Source organism: Gossypium raimondii, chromosome 4, assembly GCF_025698545.1.
Source record: "Gossypium raimondii isolate GPD5lz chromosome 4, ASM2569854v1, whole genome shotgun sequence".
Taxonomy (NCBI): Eukaryota; Viridiplantae; Streptophyta; class Magnoliopsida; order Malvales; family Malvaceae; genus Gossypium; species Gossypium raimondii.
The window spans coordinates 49078254-49096920 of record NC_068568.1 but is presented as its reverse complement, the minus strand read 5'-3'; the positions used below and the strand labels follow the sequence as shown (position 1 = coordinate 49096920).

The 18667-nt window shown below is 34.6% G+C and overlaps 2 protein-coding genes across 12 annotated transcripts; both read right to left on the bottom strand.

Annotated features, from left to right (window-relative positions):
- Nucleotides 1-6505: 6505 nt before the first annotated feature.
- Nucleotides 6506-7522, bottom strand: LOC105779678 (uncharacterized). The gene is made up of 3 exons (XM_012603555.2): nucleotides 7093-7522; nucleotides 6945-7008; nucleotides 6506-6856 (listed from the first exon to the last, which is right to left on the bottom strand). Exons 1-3 carry the CDS (start codon nucleotides 7381-7383, stop codon nucleotides 6687-6689), a joined length of 525 nt encoding a protein of 174 aa, XP_012459009.1. The 5' UTR covers nucleotides 7384-7522; the 3' UTR covers nucleotides 6506-6686.
- Nucleotides 7523-7624: 102 nt separating this feature from the next.
- LOC105779676 (potassium transporter 2) lies at nucleotides 7625-14252 on the bottom strand. 11 transcript variants are annotated; one of them, XM_012603552.2, is made up of 10 exons: nucleotides 13998-14252; nucleotides 12436-12527; nucleotides 12012-12243; nucleotides 11676-11921; nucleotides 11546-11599; nucleotides 10453-10713; nucleotides 9828-9880; nucleotides 9599-9716; nucleotides 9125-9379; nucleotides 7625-8964 (listed from the first exon to the last, which is right to left on the bottom strand). In XM_012603552.2, the coding sequence occupies exons 2-10, from the start codon at nucleotides 12472-12474 to the stop codon at nucleotides 7847-7849; spliced, it is 2376 nt and encodes a 791-aa protein (XP_012459006.1). In that variant the 5' UTR covers nucleotides 12475-12527; nucleotides 13998-14252; the 3' UTR covers nucleotides 7625-7846. The 11 variants fall into 11 exon arrangements, with proteins under 11 accessions (XP_012459006.1, XP_012458997.1, XP_012459001.1 ...); XM_012603543.2 differs by having other exon boundaries at nucleotides 12012-12246; nucleotides 13998-14251; XM_012603547.2 differs by lacking the exon at nucleotides 13998-14252 and adding an exon at nucleotides 13150-13171 and having other exon boundaries at nucleotides 12012-12246.
- Nucleotides 14253-18667: the final 4415 nt, after the last annotated feature.

Sequence of the window (18667 nt, the reverse complement as noted above, 5' to 3'; positions counted from 1 at the left end):
AAGCTTTTTTTTCTTTATTCGATTTGTCTATATCAAAATATTAAAGCTTATTAATATTAGAATTTTCTTTTATTATGATGTTATTAATGATATTTATAATCATGTTTTAGTTTATTTCTATCAATTAATTTGTCTCTAATACTTATGTAATGATTTATATGATATTAGCACCACTGAGCATAAAAATTGCTCAACATACGGCTTGTTTATTTTTTCGTGCCAGGTAGTTAGATTCGTTAGATCGTTCCAGCAGCATCTGAAGAACCGAAGTTTAGCTCAAACAATGTTGGTGAAGAGTTTACTTTATAGTTGATGTAAATGACATGTACCTAGGCTTATAAATATATAATATTATGTCGTAAACTGAATTTAAATATTTTCATTATGTTTTCTTAGCTAGTATTTTATGACTAATGTTTTGATAAAATAGTAAAGCATAGAAATCTAGTTTATTGATATGTTTTGAGAAATTGTAGTGCTGAGAATTGATTTGGAAGATAATTTAAATGTGAATATTTTATGAAAATCTAAATTTTGTATGGAGTTTTATGTAAAATAGGCAGAACAAAATTTTTATAAAATAATTTTACCACTACGTTTCCTTTTCAAAAAAAAATGGAAAAGTGAGTTGCTTCGGCAATGAAATGTGACATTTTATATTCGGATCCAACAACTGGGTCGGGTATAAAGTGTCACAAGTACTTAATTTATTCAAGTGAGAAACATTATTTGTGAAAGTGCATTTTTTTTATTGTAAAACCTTTGTGTTGTGGTTTTACAATCTAAGTTCATATGGGTGAATTTAGCGATGATAGTACTAGTTTTCAAGGGTACAAAAGTGAGGAAATTGCCACTATAGTGTGATAGATTTAGGTTCACTTGTTGTAAGGGTTGAATATAGTGAATATTTCTCATTGAGTTAGGCTCTACATACGTAGAGAAACTGAACTGTGTAAACAATCTATGTGTCACCTTTTTTTTCTTTGTTTCGTAGCGCTTGGAGAAGTGCCAACTTGCCCTGTCATTTTTGCCAACACTTAGCTTGTTCTTAGCAACCGCCTTCAGGTCAACAATTGGCATTAGAGCTTCCCATTTAACGTAGCTAGTGGAGATTCCTAGTGTTGCTAAACTCAAGTTGTGGAAGGATCATCTACCTCACGTCCCCTAATGCTGGAGGTTGGCCATTATGTCTATTGGAAAGAACGTATGAAAGCTTATATAAAATTTATTTATGAGAAGGTCTAGCGAGCAATTCTTACTATATGGGAGTCACCTATGATGGATACTGAGAATGTAAGAGTGCCTAAGACAGGTGCAATGGACCACTAAAGAATAAAAGTTGGCAAATGCCAACTCCAAAGCCTTATATGTCATCTTCTATGGAGCAGACTTGTAGGAATTCAAAAGGATTGCTAAATGTAATATTGTCAAACCTGCTTAGGATATTTTGGAGACAACTCATGATAGCCTGAGAATGCAAGAATCAAAAACTATAAGAGAGTTTTATGCAAAACTGTGTGATCTATCAAACCAAGTGTTTACACTGGGAGAAGAATACTCCGATGCCAAACTGGTCAGGAAAGTGTTGAGATATCTTTTTGAGAGATTCTCCATCAATGTTACTTATCGCTATTGAAAAATCCAAGGATCTTGAAAGGCTAGCTATTTTGAATGCACAAACATATCGTTCCAAGACGTGCAAACTCTTCCCTAATTGGCATGTCAATCATATCTTTTAACTATTCTACCAAGTTTATAAGGGTTATACTCTTAACAATAATAAATTCTCAAATTATAATTTTTCATCACATTCATACATTTATATAACATATGAGCACTATATAACTGATGATCACTAAACTAACTATAAATAAGACGAAGGCAAGCACACCTATCGAGCAATAGTATAATTATGGTGAATAGGGAATATCGTATCCACGAGGACTAAAAATACTAGTAATTACCGTTTTTCTGTTATTTAGCTGACAAATTGGAGTGATTTTTTTAATATAAAATTATTAAACTAATCTAACTAAGAAAGCAACAGAGAATGAAATAGGAAAATAATCAAAGATAACCAATGAGATAGACAATACCCAAGAAAGAATCCACCTAGACTTCACTTATTATTATAAATCTGAATTAAACGATTTATTCACTTGTGCCTTGATCCATAGAAATCCCTAAATTATGTTAATATCTCTTTCGATAGTAAGAACAACTAACTCTAGAGGTTGATTAATTGAAATATCTTTCTAATTAAAACTCCTATTGTTGCATTAACTCAATCTATGAATTTTCCTATTAGATTTGACTCTAATCCGGTAGATTTATGTCGTCCTATTTCTAGGATTGCATGCAACTCCACTCAATTATGCTAGGTCTACTCTTAAACATGGACTTTTACTCCACTGAAATAAGCGCATTAAACATGAATTAATATCCTAAAAATATTAAAACATGAAATAAGCGTACATAATTGAGAACAAGAATCAACTATTTATCGCATAAAAACAGAAATTAAATAATAAGATTCATTATAGGTTTCATCCTCCCTAGGTATCTAGGGAATTTAGTTCATAATCCTGAATAAAAACATCTCAAAGTTAGGATAACAACAAGACATAAAGAAACTTAATAAAACTTCGAAGAAAATTAAATGGAGATCTTTAATCTTGAAGGAGATCCGCTACCGAGTTGATTCCAATGGCGTTCTTCGAGTCTTTTTTTTTATCTTCTCTGCGTGTCCCCTTAAGTCTTCTTCTAATTGGTATTTATAGACTTTAGAATGCTTAGAAAGCCTAAAAATTAGGTTTTTCCGCGTATTTGGGAAGCAAAGTGCGATATTTGACACGGGCTGGCACATAGGCATGTGGCCAGCCCATGTGGCTCACACGGGCGTATGGACAGCCCATGTGGAAATGCCCAGGCAGTGTGGATCCTAGAAACAGCTTTATTTATCTGATTTTGACTCGTTTTTCGCTCCTTTCGCTTCCAAATACTCTCCTAAGTATAGAAACATGAATTTAAAGGATTAGGAGCATTAAATTCACTAATTTACATAATTAATCATCCAAAAACACATTGAGAATGAGATTAAAATATGTTACTTTTATAGCTTATCAATAACTTATTTAGCCAATATCAAGCATATTAACGTGAATCTTTAGATATTAGCCACACAGGTATCATATTATAAATTATGCTTGTCACATAAAACATATATCGTAAGAAACTTTGCCATCACCATTCAAATTACATTTTATTATAATACATTACTAAACTTATTTAAAACTAACACATTTACTTCAGCAAAGTCTTAAGCATTCCATCTCCTCCATTTCTACTATATTGTTTATGAAAGGACAAGTGAACATAAAAATGAGTTTCATACCTTCCGAAAACACACACACACACAAAAAAAAGGCTTCTTCCTCTAACTTTAATATTCAAGCCTTGCTTTTCCTTTACTCGAGGCACCGACTTCAAGATTTTTCTCTTCAAAGTATAATAAATACCCATAATAAATACAAGGTTATAAATAGTAATATTAATAGTTCAACCATAAAAAATGCACAAGAGTAAAAAAATAAATGTGTCATGATGAAAAATACATGAGCTCTTAACTTGGGAAACAAAAAAAAAAAAAAACATAAACTCTTACCTTCTTTAAGCTCTCTCACTTTGAAACTAACTAATTAACTATCTCTCTCTCCCTCTTACTACTCACATAAACCTTAGGTGATGTGTGATGTAGAAACTGAAGATGGAGGCTTAAATGGGAGGTTTATAGTGTGGGTTTTTAAGAAAAGTGGTGGAGATTTAAGAGGAAAATTAATGAATATGGCAAAACAAAAGAAAAAAATGACTTTCTCTCCTCACTTTGGCATGGACAGGTGATACCGGTCAATTTTTTTTAAAATTGTCACTTAAAAGTAAAACTGAAAAAAAAAAATTTTTTTGGGTGTCGCTTGATATAGTGGTGACACCGGTTTTTTTTAAATATTAGTTTTGAAGAAAAAATAGAAATAAATAAATAAATTAATTAGTGGTGTTGCCGACGTGTCAGGCAGCACTAGTGGTCTCGCGATGCTGTCAGGCGGCACCACACAGTATATATATCTCATCCCCAGTGCAAAATTTGTATTTGTTGAAGTTTTTGGTTTTCTGTTGAATAGAAGAAAAAAAAGGAAAAAAAGTGAATTTTTGTTTTAAGAAAAACATCAATGTTCAATAGGAGGGGAGAAAAGAAAAGAAAAGTTTTTTTTTTTTTTTTTGTATTGGGTGTTGAAATTTTGGGAAGGAAGATTTATTTGTGTTGATGTTTTAAGGGGAACTTATGATAATTTTAAGGTATGTTTGAGTTCACGGTGGTGCAGTGGCACTCGAAGATCCACAGATTTCATTTTTCGCGTGGGGAGTGCACCATCGTCTTAGAAGATGTCGCATTACAACTCGAGCTCCTAGTTGACGGTGATTATGCGGTCACATGTTCAAGTATTGTGTTCAAACTTGCGCAGGGAAAGTCTCACAGATTGACGATGGTTATGCGGTCAAGTTTCATGCCACTAGAAAAAGATGTCTTATAAACTCCATGCATAAGTTTGAGATCATAATTATAGGGGAAAAAGGGGCTTAATCAACTTATTCTTTTTCTCAATTAAAGTAGTATCATTGACCTCATTATTCAAAACATGTGTCATAGGTAAGGGCAAGAAGACCGTCAGGGGGGGAGTGACAGTGACGGTGGAAACAAGTTGAAACACGATTTAGGATGGCAACGATTATAGCTATTAAAGTTGTGAATGAACGGAAGGATAGAGTCAAAAAAAAACAATTGAAAAAAACACTGAGAAAAAAATGAAGAAAATATGGGGAGCTCGTAACCGCCATTGTGTCATATGATTATTCCAACTATAATTAGTATAATTATCATACAAACTAAATAATAGTGGTGATCATCATATTTTGATCCATTATTTATGTAACTAGAATTTCAATAACTACAAAAAAAAATTCAATTCACTAAAAAAGAATAATCATTGTTAAGCTCAAAAAATTACTTTCACTATCAAAATATATGGAATAACGACTCTGACTGCTATCTTTAATTAAAAAGGTGTCATCAGAAATAAAATTCTAAATGTCTTTGATGTTAACTGAATGATCAGCCTTATTATAATAACTAGAGTTGTCACTCCAATCATGAATGTTTTTATCTGTATCATGCGACATCTATTAAAAAATATTTTTTTTCTTGTTTATTTAACTCATAAAAAAAATTAATAGGTGAAAAAAAATTATTGATATTAGAAAAAAAAAAGCAAAGACAGGAAAATAAAAAGAAAATAAAAAATTGAAAAAAAGAGGAGCGTGTGACCGTCCTGTCACATTGCGGTAGGGCTGTCAGATACCAAAAACTTAAATAAAAACCAAAACATTCAACAGACATAGATTTTTGGCTGAGGTGGGGTTATATATTTTGGGTGGTGTCGCCTAACAATGATGCGGGACCACCAATGTCCTCTGACACGTCGGTGGCACCACTAATAAATTATTTTTTTGGTCTCTTTTTTCTTTTCACATCTATTTTTTTTCCTGACAACCTATCATTGGTGCTGCCTGATATATCAATGACACTAATTAGTTTAAAAAACATTACTGGTGCTGCCTGACATATCGACGACACCCATTAATTTTTTTTCCTAACAACCTGCCACCAATGCCACCTGGCTTACCGGCGGCACCAATTAAAAAAAATTATATTTTAAAAAAATTTACCAGTGTCACCTGACACACCAACGACAACAATTAGAAAAATTGTCTTTTCTTTCCTTTTTTTCACTTACACAATTTTTTTAAAAAAAAATTGACCGGTGCCGCCAATCCATTTAAAAATATTTTCCCTTTTTTATTCTCTGCTGTGAATACTCATATTTTTCACGAGTATTTTAAAAAATACATACGAGTGCCGCTTGACACAATGATAGCACAAAAAAATATTCTTTTTTTTAAATACTAATGATTGGGTCATGATTAGAAGAAAAAGGAGGTGGTACAATCGGTTAATCAGGCGACACCGACTGATATTATAGCATACAGATAATTTTGATATATAATTTTTAACTCCAAACTATTTTTGTAATTAATTAATATTGTTTTAAGTTATTTATATAAAAAAAGCCAAGACGTATGGGATCATGGCAGCAAGAGCTTTTATGGGATAGCACAGCACTGAAAGGAAAGTCTATGATCACAATAGTTCTGAAATTGGCATGAGGTGCTTACATCTACATAATTTGGAGGTAGCACAATAACAAGAAATTCAAAGGAATCCAAGTATCAGGGAATGAAGTCATCATAGTGCACAGGCTAGACTGCTACTGTTCATTGGGGAATTTGAAGGTGGCTAAGGCCTAAGCATTTCCCCCACCAAACTAACAAGGCAGATGAAAATTAATTACCCTTTTTAGGAAGGATTTATAGAGCAATTTTTGGGCCAATATTAAAATTAAAATAACAGTGCTTTACATATATATATATATATATATTTAGTGTACAATATAATCAAGAAATAAATTTGAGGCTTAAATGCCCCAGCAATTACAAACATATTTGCTTATCTCCAGATTAGGGATGTTTTTACTAAAAAAAAAAATACAAAAATTGACAACTAAAAACTACACTCATCTAGAGAAGAGTTTAGTGAAGAAATTCCCAGAATTGGACTTTTCCAAGCACGCAACATGAACATATCTCCCAAAATTGTCAACTTGCCTTGCTTCACCTCTTGTATCTTTCTTGCACACCTTGCATGCTTTGTCCACCCATCCTTCTTCCACGTATTCTCCATTCACTGCTCTCAATTCCAGTCCACACATTATTTTATGTACAAAACATAATAAATTAATCAAGAACCCTCAAAATTAAACAAAATTACATACCCTCAACATAGGATTTGAAGAAATCCTTGTATGTCCCTCCAATTTTCCTTCTCAGAGCCCCATACTGCACGAATTACACGATAAAATTGTTGTTTGATTCATTAAAAGGAACCCCAAAAAAGAAAGAACGAAAGAAAGAAAGTGTTACCTGTTCCCTTGACATTCTGCCACCAGACTTGGTGGCTTCTCTAGCCTCATCCAACAGTTCAGCATCCTTCACAGACCTAACTTGAGAGAAATCCAGAGCCTCAGTCACACTGCTAAACAATGACTGTTTGCTCTTCTTCTTTCCCTCTTCTTTCTCATCATTTGTCTCTTGTTGTTTAGCTGAAACTCTAAACAATGTTGGGTAACTCTTACTTTTTAACCTTTGGGTGTACAAATGTTGCTTAGGGATACTGTATTGCGAAGGTGACAATGGAAGAGCCCTTAATCCCATGCTTGCTTTGTTTTTGGCAGGTCTCCTCCTCCTCTAGGCTTTGCGAGCTAGCCTTTTTTATATTGTGACTTGGGTGAATTTGGTGGCTTGAGCTTGAATACGTGGCTATTTACCAAACTATTAAAATTGTGAGGACTGATAGGTTTTGCATTTTAGGTCAAGCATACAAGCATATTATAACCAGAAAATATCTTCACAAAAATTTCATGGCAGGGAATAAAGATTAATCAGACACCACATGTGGTAAGGAATAATTGCATCTTGTTAAAAGAGTCCGACGTGCAATTTGAGAATTTCGTGATAAAACTAATTTCATTTCTCTATTACATCGGATGTAGGAACTTTAGCCGTGTGCGGACCGTGACGAAAGCAGGTGAATCTCTCTTGGACCAGTTATATATATTTCTTTACAGGTCGGCCATATGCAACGCGCAAAACTACCAAAACTACTTACATCAGAGGCTTACACCACATAAACCATGCCAACCTCTAGCAAAGATACTGGTGGCACCTTAAGTGCCACATCTGGTCCTCGGCAATTCCTTCTCAAGAAATTGTACCCAAAGTTAATGGCCAATCTCTTAAAAACAGATGATCCTTGCTTTGCTCGAACATGTGAGTGCCCTAGTATGAATGCAGTCCCGGCTTCTTGGGCTGCTAACAGATCTTGTAGCTCCTCTCGCAACTGCAACTCCATGTTGGTCCTCACATCAGATTCGGAGTAATCATCGATGGCAAATCTAACTCTTCTTTCAACGGCATGCACAGGCTCCATTTCAATGACATCTGTGACACTCTCTACTGTCGAGAATCCAATAGATACGCTTGCTGGTTGCACACTTTCCTCAATCTCATAAGCTGGTGTGCCAGAAAATGCAACTGTCCCTATCACGGCTAATCTACATTCACTTGTTGATTCGTTAGAGTGGGAAACATCCTCCTCAGAATGGGAACTGTGCTGGCTTCGATGCCAATCATAGTGAATGAAATCAGCCAGTTTGGAAACTAGCTCCGATTCAAAAGAATCAACATCCTGATGCACATCTCGGTACCCATAACGAACAATGCACCTATAAGACCGATGAGCAGCCGGACCCACACGGCCCACAAGATAGCGCTCAGCTGGGGGCACAAAAGGAACAGGTACTGATTTTACACACACGAAGACAAGGACACGATGGAAGGCAGGAAGGTTAGTGACAAAACGAGAGAAGTTGGCAGGGATTCCAGAAGTGAGATCGGTAAAAACTAAACCAATACCCGGTACTCGAGCAATTCCTAAGCTTGGACCCAATGCTAATAGCCATTCTAGTGATACCTTATTGTGGAGATCAAATTCATATTTCTTGATGGTTGCATAATGCCAAACAAACATGATTGTCATAAGGAAAAGGGCCAAGAGAATAGGGAGCCAAGCCCCTTCAGTGAACTTGGTGAGTGAAGCTGAGAAGTAAAGCAACTCAATAGAACCAAAGAAAAGAAGAAAGAAAAGAGCCACAATAGGGGGTTTGTGCCAACAGAGGATAATAACCAGGGATGTGAGACATGTCGTCACCAACATCACAGTCATCACCGCCAATCCTGAAACAAATAAGAACGCATTTGTAATGCATCAAACTTCGCCGTTACCCCAAAGCAGAAAGGTCTTCCTTACAACCATTTCCAAAGAATAAGAACAAGGAAACTATTTTAATAATATGTTGGAATGCTTTTATAGGCTGCAGATGAAGTTTAACCTTACCTGATGCATTCCCCATGTGTTTTGTGTCTCTAAAGCCAATAGTCACAGCAATGCAGAGGATCATGAGCACCCAATTGATTTCAGGGATATAAATCTGGCCATGTATCTTGTCAGAGGTGTGAATGACCTTCACTCTAGGGAAACAACTAAGTGACTGGCTCTGATTGATTATTGAGAATGTTCCACTAATGATTGCTTGGCTTCCCACGACAGAAGCAAGAATTGCTATTATGAGCACAGGCCATCTCACACTTTCTGTACAGTACATAAAAACAATTAAGCAATCAAGTTTATTAGTCTATAACCATGAACTTGGATATGTAATGCAGCCTACAGTGTGAAATTGCATTCCCTCTTAGGTTGGATAGATACATGACACAGTTTGTCATTTGCACTTTTCTCTTCTACAGATCTCTATTTTCATCAGTCAGCTTCCTACCATTTTTTATTGCATTGAGAACAGATGAGGTATACCTGGAACTGAGACATAGAAACTGATTTGGTAACTCGTATGATGATGTTGAGACAAGTAAGCAGCTTGGCCCATGTATGCCAATATAAGAGCCGGATAAACCAGAAAGGTAAAAGCAGTCTGTAGCAAGACAAGGTTAAATTTCACTTTAGCAGCTAGTTTTGAACTCACATGAATAGAATAACACATTAGCATCAAATCAAAACATGGAAGAGGATTTATGTCAGTTACCCGAATTGCAGAATAAGAGAAGTGACCAAGATCAGCAAACATCGCCTCAGACCCTGCATGGATGGCATTTATTGGTTCGTCAGTTGTCACAATGAGCCAAACTCAAGGTATTGGTATTAGTTATCCATATACAGCTACTTTCAGATGGTCTACTAATGATTTAGCTCGTAGAAGAAAGAAACGGATAGAATACAGATTTATTGTTATCTGGCGTATTGCTACTATTATAGCCTTGAAAATTAAAGCATGCTAAATGTTCTGCTCAAAATGATAGGAGTCCTTCCTTGAGCATCATGTGAGTACAACTTTTGAAGTTACAATCTAGTCATATCAACTTATATGGATATTCACTAGCAGGTTAAATCTATGATAAATGTTGAAAGGCTGCCCCACTTGCCAAAAATACTAGATCCACTAACATCAGATAATGATTTATCGACTGTGAATTAGCTTAGACATGAGCAAAAATAACTAATGTCCCAGACATGGATTATTTTGAGTAAGGAGATTATACTGAACCTAAAAACTGTGATGTGTAACAGAAGGTGCAACCCAACATGAAAATTTATCTCCTGTATGTACATAAATATGTGTAAATGTGTCTGTATGTATATTGCAAAGTCACCTGTTATGCAGAGCAGTATGCCTCCCAAGGACATCCATCCACCTTTCCTTGTCTTCTTCAAGAACTTGAACATGTAATATGGAGAAAGAGCTTGATAGACATGCGGGTTCCAGTAGATTATATTATATATCCCAAGGGAACTTATGCATAGTAGCCATGTTAACACAATCGGAGCAAAGAAAAATCCGACTCTATGCGTGCCATAGTGTTGAAGAGCAAAAAGACACACCAAAATGAAGCAAGTGATTGGAATAACTGCATCTGTAAATGAAGGCAAGAAATTCAGAAGTGATAGGAAATTAGAGCAAACACAAGAATTAACTATGCATATGTTTAAACTAAGTATAGCAATAGATAAAATTAACCATACCATTGAAAAAAAACAGGAGTAAATGTCTCTGTCTCGAAAACAATTGACTAACAGAATATGTTTTATTTCCACCTTAAGGTATTGTAAATCATGTAGAAAAGCACGATCATGTACAGAATTCTTTTCAGGAATATCACAACTTCAATATTTTCCTTTTTCTTTTACTTTACTTCACAAAAAGTAAAAAACTACCAATTCAACCATTCCAGCAATCTTATGAAACTACCATTTCGAAAAACAGATGGAAGAGGAACAGATAAGAACAAAAGAAAGGATATGGTAATTCCAGACCACGACATGCTCTTGAATGGTTCCAGCGGGCCAATTGGTTTTTCTTCACTAACTACAAGCGAATGACAAGTAGAAGGAAGCACCAAGCTTATTACTTAATTATTTTTGTTAAATTTCAGGGTGTCAACTTCGCTTAAAAAGACAGCCATGGTCCATGGTTGAAAGTTAATACAAACACCATAGGCCTTATACTTGTCTTCCTTGTTCTTTCCCTTTCTCCACAACAAGGGACATGAATGTCACTCCAAATGCAAATTGAAATTGTTTAATAATCAGGAAATTAAAACTGCTGTTTACACTCTTGCTTTACAAAATACTCCCAAGTCATTTTTAGTTAACACAAAAAGGAAGTTCGGCTCAAACATAATATCAGAGACTCCAATGCGACTGAATAAGAGAGGAAGATCAAAGCTAGCAACTTGAGGAGCTTACACTGGTGATGTTCCTTGGACATGGACAACTCAAGGCCAGACACAGCAGAGAAAACTGCATATAAATTAATTAGTCAGTGACTGAGAAAACTCATTTGCAAATTTAAGCAACTGACTGCTAAGAGGTTTACCAGAAATTGCTGGAGTGAGAACTCCATCTCCAATTACCATACAAGTACCAAGAAGAACCAAGATTAACAAAGCAGTGTGCAAGACCTTATGCTTCTCAAGGTACAGTTTTACTCCTGAACTACTCTTTTTCTCGGGATGGTGCTCAAGTTTATACGTAGAGAGTGCTTCATCGGCGACCTGTCTGTTGGGCAGAAGACTAACTCTTGCATGTCGGCATATCAGAGAATATAATGCAAAAGTACCTCCTGCAAAAATCAAAACCATGAATTGAAAAAACAAAATACTTCAATATAACAGGTAAAGGATATCAACGATACAACTGTTTAAATGCTTACCCTCTCCGTTGTCATCTGCTCGAAGAACCACAAACACATACTTGAATAAGGGGACTAAAGTAAGGGTCCAGAAGACAAAGGATAGAACACCAAAAATCTCTTCATTTGTCTCTGAATGTTGAATGTCTTCAGCAAATGTACTTTTGTAGACATAAAGAGGAGAAGTACTCAGGTCCCCATAAACTACACCAAGACTTTGGTACGCTAATAGCAATGAGGTCCTCCAAGAATTCTTCTGCAACAAAATTCCAAAATAAGCAACTCTCCTACAAGTCAGCTAAGTAACCGAAAAACACACCAATCAATAACTGCATAAATCTTTCTACCATGGAATCTAAGTCTGCATGTTCCTACAAATCAAAATCTTAATGACCAATAACGTCGACCAGTTGTCCAATATATGCGTTTTGAAAGATAAACAAACCTTTGAAGTATCCAAAGACTTCCCAAACTCAAGATCCATGACAATTAAGCCTCAATCTCCAGCCTGAGTTTCTTTCAAGAGAAGAGAATTAGCTGCAGATTAACATTGAAACAATATACCAAAAAGTTAAAAGTGGCACAATCCAACATGATGAAAATGAAAGAAAGAAAGAATAAAATAAAACCAATGAAGTTTGAAGATGAAATTTCCAAAGATATCCACGCATATCTCTACTTTACACACCCGCAAATAGAGGAGATAAAAAGCATGTCACATTCACCTCACATGGTTTCCATACCTCTATAAAATCCCCCCACCAAACTCATTGAAAACCATGCGCATCTTTACAATAAAATCTCACAAAAAGGAAGATAACATGGAGCCAAGTGACACCCTAGATTCCATTTACTTCAAAACTTATGGGAACCTTAAAAAAGGATTGGAGCTCAACTTCACTGGAATTCTGGAGACAGATCCTTAAATGCACTTAGTCATTCCCATTTCTTTTATATAAAAATAGTTTTTTTCTTTTTTCTTTTTTCTTTTTCTTTTTCTTTTTTTTTTCTGGTTGACGAAAAGTAGAAGAAATGGTTCTTAGTTTTTAATCAGAAAACGAAACTTTGAACACCGTGACACCACTATTAACCCATAAAGGACAAAGAAGAAGATAAAACAAGATAATTGTGACATAAATAATAACATATGTATACATACAATACAATACAAGCAGGCAAAATGCAAGAGCGTTTTTCTACAGTCCATAAAAGAGAAGAGAACAAAGGAAGAGAATCTTTGATTGATGGCAACGAGAGAAGGCACAGTCACGTGATTCAACGACAGTTACATTTACAAACACGATAATATCACACCTACAACAATCAAGCAAGTCCCCACGGAAATAAAGCTGATTTGAAGGACCATCTTTATTTATTTATCAGCTTTATCAATACACACACACACACACATATATATATTATTATATTACTTACCCCACGACACAACCCCCTCTCTTTACCAAATTCCTACTAACTCACTTATACCAAACTTAATAAAACTGGGAAACTGTTTTGTGGCAATTAAATGAAAGGTAAAGTTGTGGTTATTAATTAATGGAGTTTGGTAGTAACTCAAAAGCAGATGATAAGAAAAAAAAAACAAACAAACCTAATTTACTTTGGACCAATGTGATTCAAATGCACTAACTCGCTACCCTTTCCTATCTAAAATCCAACTCATCATTATTCACTGATCAGCTTCTTCTTTTTTTCACTATCTGTTTTGGATACACCTAAGTGGGACTTCTGCCCTTTTGCAGACCCACTTATTCCATATCAACATTTTGGCTAAACCAGCCTTTTTCATTACATCATCTTCCACTATGTTACAGAATCTAGCTTTTAAGATTAGTTAACACTTAATACCCAATTTTTTTTTCAATATTAAAACTTCATTACTGGAAACAGCTGTAGCAGCACCTCCCATAGATGATAGGTATTACCCCATTAATCCAATACGACCAAAAACGAAATAAAAATGAAACCTTTACTGAAAAAGAAACTTACCTGAGTCTTATCTTTCTTTACTAATTTCTTCTTCTGGCAAATCAGTGGCTACCAATTGGAAACCTTGTTGCATTTAAGCACTAGAGTCCGGAAAAAAGCTTCTAACTTTTTAATAAAGGAGCTGAAGTGATGCTTTAGGATTGAAGGCAGCAGCAAAGAGTGGCTGTTTTGGAAGGATTTGAAGGTTAAATGAACAGACCAAAAGCTATTAAAGTTGTGTACCAACCGACCATGGCGAATGTTGCTCAGTAAAAGACGAATAAAACTTAATATATATTGATATATATATATATATATATAACTTTGATTAGAGAACGTGAGCAGAAGAAGCTATAGACATTTGATTCTGTGAAAATGGATTAATATAAATCTGTAGTAGATATGAAAAAGACATCACATGAGCGGGAATATTGGCACTTTAACAATAATCGTCGATCTAAAGAAAAAAACTAGTCTTTGGACTTTGGTCTTTCCCATGTAATATAGTGGTGAAATGTAAATCAATGAGTTCAAGACAACATCGTAACTGCATGAAAAGAATGTTTTTTTTTTTTCTATTTTCATCCCAAATAAAAAGGCATACCCCATGTTCTAGAGCATTAATACCTTTTAATTGTTTTCCAAGTCTTGTTTTTGGTAAATATATGAACCGAAGCCCAATGCAAACTTCATAGTAATATTAAATTCAAGCATTACCATATATATGAAGCTTTTTTTTTTAAGTACAAAATTACAGTAGATAATTTGATTAAAAAAGTAACAGCTAGCAGACAATCAAAGTGGGGTTAAGAAAATGAATGGTGGTGAGAGAAACTTTCCCAGTAGTGTAGCTTTAGCCTCTTGCCCTTAGGGGCAGGTTACACGAAGGATGGGACCAGGTTTGACAAATATTAAGATAAAAATGATTGATGAATGGCATTTTCATTGGTAGGTGAAGTATGGTTCTCAGTCAGTTTCAGCTTCGAAACCACTTGTATTTTGTGTTTGTCATTGGAAATTATGCCAAGGATATGTTAAAAATAAAACAATCTTAGCTAAAGAAGGTCTTCTACTATGTTGGAAGCTATAGGACCCTTTGAAGTATATTTTAACTCAAAATTGATGATGTATTTAGTAATTGATTTCTCCATTACGCTTCTAAAAAACAACAGTAATGCATGGAGAAGCCTTTTACACCAACTCCCGAAATTAACAGGAAAAGCTGGAATGGCTTTTTATAAAAAGACAAACAAATGAGTCAGATGAGAGAACTCAATTCAAAGACAAATTGGTAAGCATGGAACCTAGCTTCAACACCTTTGTGTTGAAGCATCCTATGTAAATATAGTCAACAATAACCGGTAAAAGTATGCTTACATGTTAGATCAAAGAGTAAACTGTTTTCAGTTAAAATTTTCATCTATTTCTATACGTCAACATGAATATGCCACGTGTCACTATCTTTAATAAAAAAAATATCAATTCGCTCTAATTTACCTATTTTTAAGTAAATAGGACAAAATGTAATTTAATTTTTAGTAATTGTGCCAACAAAAATAGGAAAAGCTTTTTTTTGGGGTAAAACAATTTATAGATAAAAAGAAGTTACTGCAATTAGGGGTTAGAGCCTATCACCAACCTTATAGAAGGTTAAACTTTTCAGCTTCCAAAAGAAACTATATCTAATTATTCTTGCCTAGATTTTTCTATAGCCATAATTGTCATTGATTATTGCAACCAAATAGCCATGGCCCATATGCACTAACAAAATTAACCTTCCCTGCAAGCAATGCAACTTGTTCTATCAAGTGTATATATATCATTCTTTGGATCAAATACAACTCAAGAATTTCAACTGTGCTACATGACATAATCTTTAAATGTGGTAGGGTTTAGGGGTAACTGTCAACTGAAAATTGGAGAAAGCAGTGAGGCTGAGAGCCCGCCATGGCAGGCAAGACGAAGCAGCCTGGACATGTTGGTATCACAAATATCTTTCCTATTTTGTTTCCATTCTCCACTTTTAAGGCTTTGAACTGTCCAAATTGCATATAATTATCAAATCAAAACTTGAAGCCCAAATTGAAAATATTGTCCAGTCTTGAGCAGGAAACTTGTTAAGAAAGGAGTCTGGAAATGGGAAATTGCCTTTCCCCATCAGCCCATCCCATGCATGAGCATAGTAGTAGCTTAATGTGTACGTACACATAGTTTAAATGGTTTTATAGTATTACTTTTCAGGCTGCTACAGATATAAACTTGACCATCAAGTTGGTCAAGTAATAATAAGAGATAACAGCTAATCTATGGAGTAGAAAAATTTGTACCTAAAAGAACTAGTGATGAGCATTGCTTGGGACATGGGAATTTGCAGAAGCAAGACCTTATAATTGTGAAAACTAAGCAAGTGAAGTAGTTGCGAGTCTCTTTGTCTAAAAGCAAGCCATATAGGAGTAGAATTACCCATGATGTTAACTTCTAAATAACACAATCCTTAGGCATGCAAAACCAGGTGGGACAAGGACTTAGCAATCTTTGCCTTTGAGTTGCTAATCAGAGTGTCAAAATCATTGATGTTTTGTCTTCTAAACCACATCACTTTCCATGTTCAGAATTCAAATTAAAGCCACCCTCATTACATAAATGTTTTGACTATAAATGACTCAACTTTATTTTGTCTATAGTTTACTGTCTTGACAATAAAAAACACACAAGTATATATATATATATATATATATATATATATATATAATGTATTAACAAGGAATAGATATGAATATATAGAGAGAGATAAGAACTAGAAAAGAAAATATGGAAGAAAAACGAAAAAATAACAACAACAACAAGAAGGAGCTTGAGAACATGGCATGGGACTATCAACTGATAACACTGACTTCAATGACCAATTCCTGGGCTTGGAACATCACCTTGTCTTCTGTAGAAACCATTGTAATCATAATCATCGGGGCTTGGAACATATCCTGAATAATCTTGCTTCTCTAGAACCCTTCTTGTTCTTGTTAATTCCATCTGGCATGCAGGATCACAAGTACTCCAACTAAACCTGCTGCTGGTAACCATAATGGACGACAAAACCAGTGCTGCAACCAAAAACAAGTGTAGAAAACTGGGTTTCATGATCAGCTCCTTCTTTGCCATTTCACAAACTGAGCAGTTTCGGATTAAGATGAACAAGTTTTGAAGAAAGCTATACCCATCTAAATATTTTATAGGGCACTTACTTGGTAGCATCATGATTATAATGAGATAAAATAGTATTATTAGGTTCATGGAAAGTAGGGTCAGACCATGGAATTTGATCATAAAGTAAGAAAATTTTTATCACTTTTTTTTGTTGTTTTTGGTTTTAATTTATGTGAAGAAGACTACAGATGTCAACTATATATGATGATTAATGAGTACTTGCTGTAGTTTGACTACAGCAAAATCCCTGACCTGATGTGAACCAAGTTCAGCTCACTTTTGACAAATGAAGCACATGAACCCAGTCCACCAAGGGAATGGTAGGACGAAGAGGTGAACATATAGGCTCCAACCCTAAGTCTAAACTCTGCATTCCACAACCTAACATTACACCCCCATCCCTCAAGAATCAAACCATTCTCCCTCACTTCCTATATAAGTGTTTTGTGGCCAGGTTTTTTTGCAAATGATGATATTATACAATAACTTTCAAATTAACAATATTTCTCCAATCAAGTGGAGAAAGTTTCATGATTTTTCTAATACTAGCATTCAACCAAATCAACATTTTTCTTTTCTTTTGAGGAACAACAATATATTGAATAGTGGCACACTATAATTGTTTTGCGTTGGAGATTGAAACAAAGAATATTTTCATCTTTACAATAATAAATGATATGAAGGGCTGTTGGGATCAATATAATTAACCCATGTATCACCAAAAAAAAAAAAAAAAACCTAGTACATTAATTTTATCTACAAAAGGATCCGATAAAGTTTGACACACTAACTGACAATACAAAATGTGATTTAAGTTTAACTCACTCGTTAAGTTACAACATCACTCTTATACATTAACTAGATCACTCTTCTCACCAAGACTTTCTCCTCAAAAGCTTAGTTATTAACTGAACATAAAGAAAAGTTTGACTAGAATGGATTTGCATTAAAATAGATTTCTTAAAATAAACAAAATAAGTGCAAAGTGTTCTTTGTCACTCGTATAATAACAAGAACAAGCATTTTCTCTTAAATAGGCGTATATTAACTTGTCAAAACTTTAGTCAATATGAACCTCAATCTCCTTGAATTATGCTCAAGTGGATCTTCAATATAGAATCAAATAACATAGATCTCTTAAGAATAGACTTCTTATAGAAAAGATCTTTTCAATTAAAGAAATTTGATCACACCAAGGTCCAACATTCATGTTTTAAGTACATGCCCATAAACCTGCATCAATATTTACTTGCTCCATCAAGCAAATTGATAAAACTTAACTGTCAAACTTGATCAGCGTTAGCTAAACGCGTGATTGATTAATTTTTTGATAAATGTTATTTTCTTTTTTACCATTAAGCCCAAAACTTATAGGCACCACTAATAGCATATGCTTAATATGGGCTTTGTAATTATCCTTACTGATTTTTTTGTACTACCTAAAATACCCCCATTAATCCTATGGCTCTTTTAGGAGTTGGTTTTAT

Bases quoted from the DNA above. Each gene is read 5' to 3' on its own strand.
- LOC105779678 (XM_012603555.2), bottom strand. From the start codon at position 7,383: ATGGGATTAAGGGCTCTTCCATTGTCACCTTCGCAATACAGTATCCCT. The intron at 7,009-7,092 runs GTAACACTTTCT...TAATTCGTGCAG, and splicing joins GCAGAATGTCAAGGGAACAG to TATGGGGCTCTGAGAAGGAA. The intron at 6,857-6,944 runs GTATGTAATTTT...AATTGAGAGCAG, and splicing joins CTTCAAATCCTATGTTGAGG to TGAATGGAGAATACGTGGAA.
- LOC105779676 (XM_012603543.2), bottom strand. From the start codon at position 12,474: ATGGATCTTGAGTTTGGGAAGTCTTTGGATACTTCAAAG. The intron at 11,922-12,011 runs GTAAGCATTTAA...TGATTTTTGCAG, and splicing joins AGCAGATGACAACGGAGAGG to GAGGTACTTTTGCATTATAT. The intron at 8,965-9,124 runs GTAAGGTTAAAC...TATTTGTTTCAG, and splicing joins ACACATGGGGAATGCATCAG to GATTGGCGGTGATGACTGTG.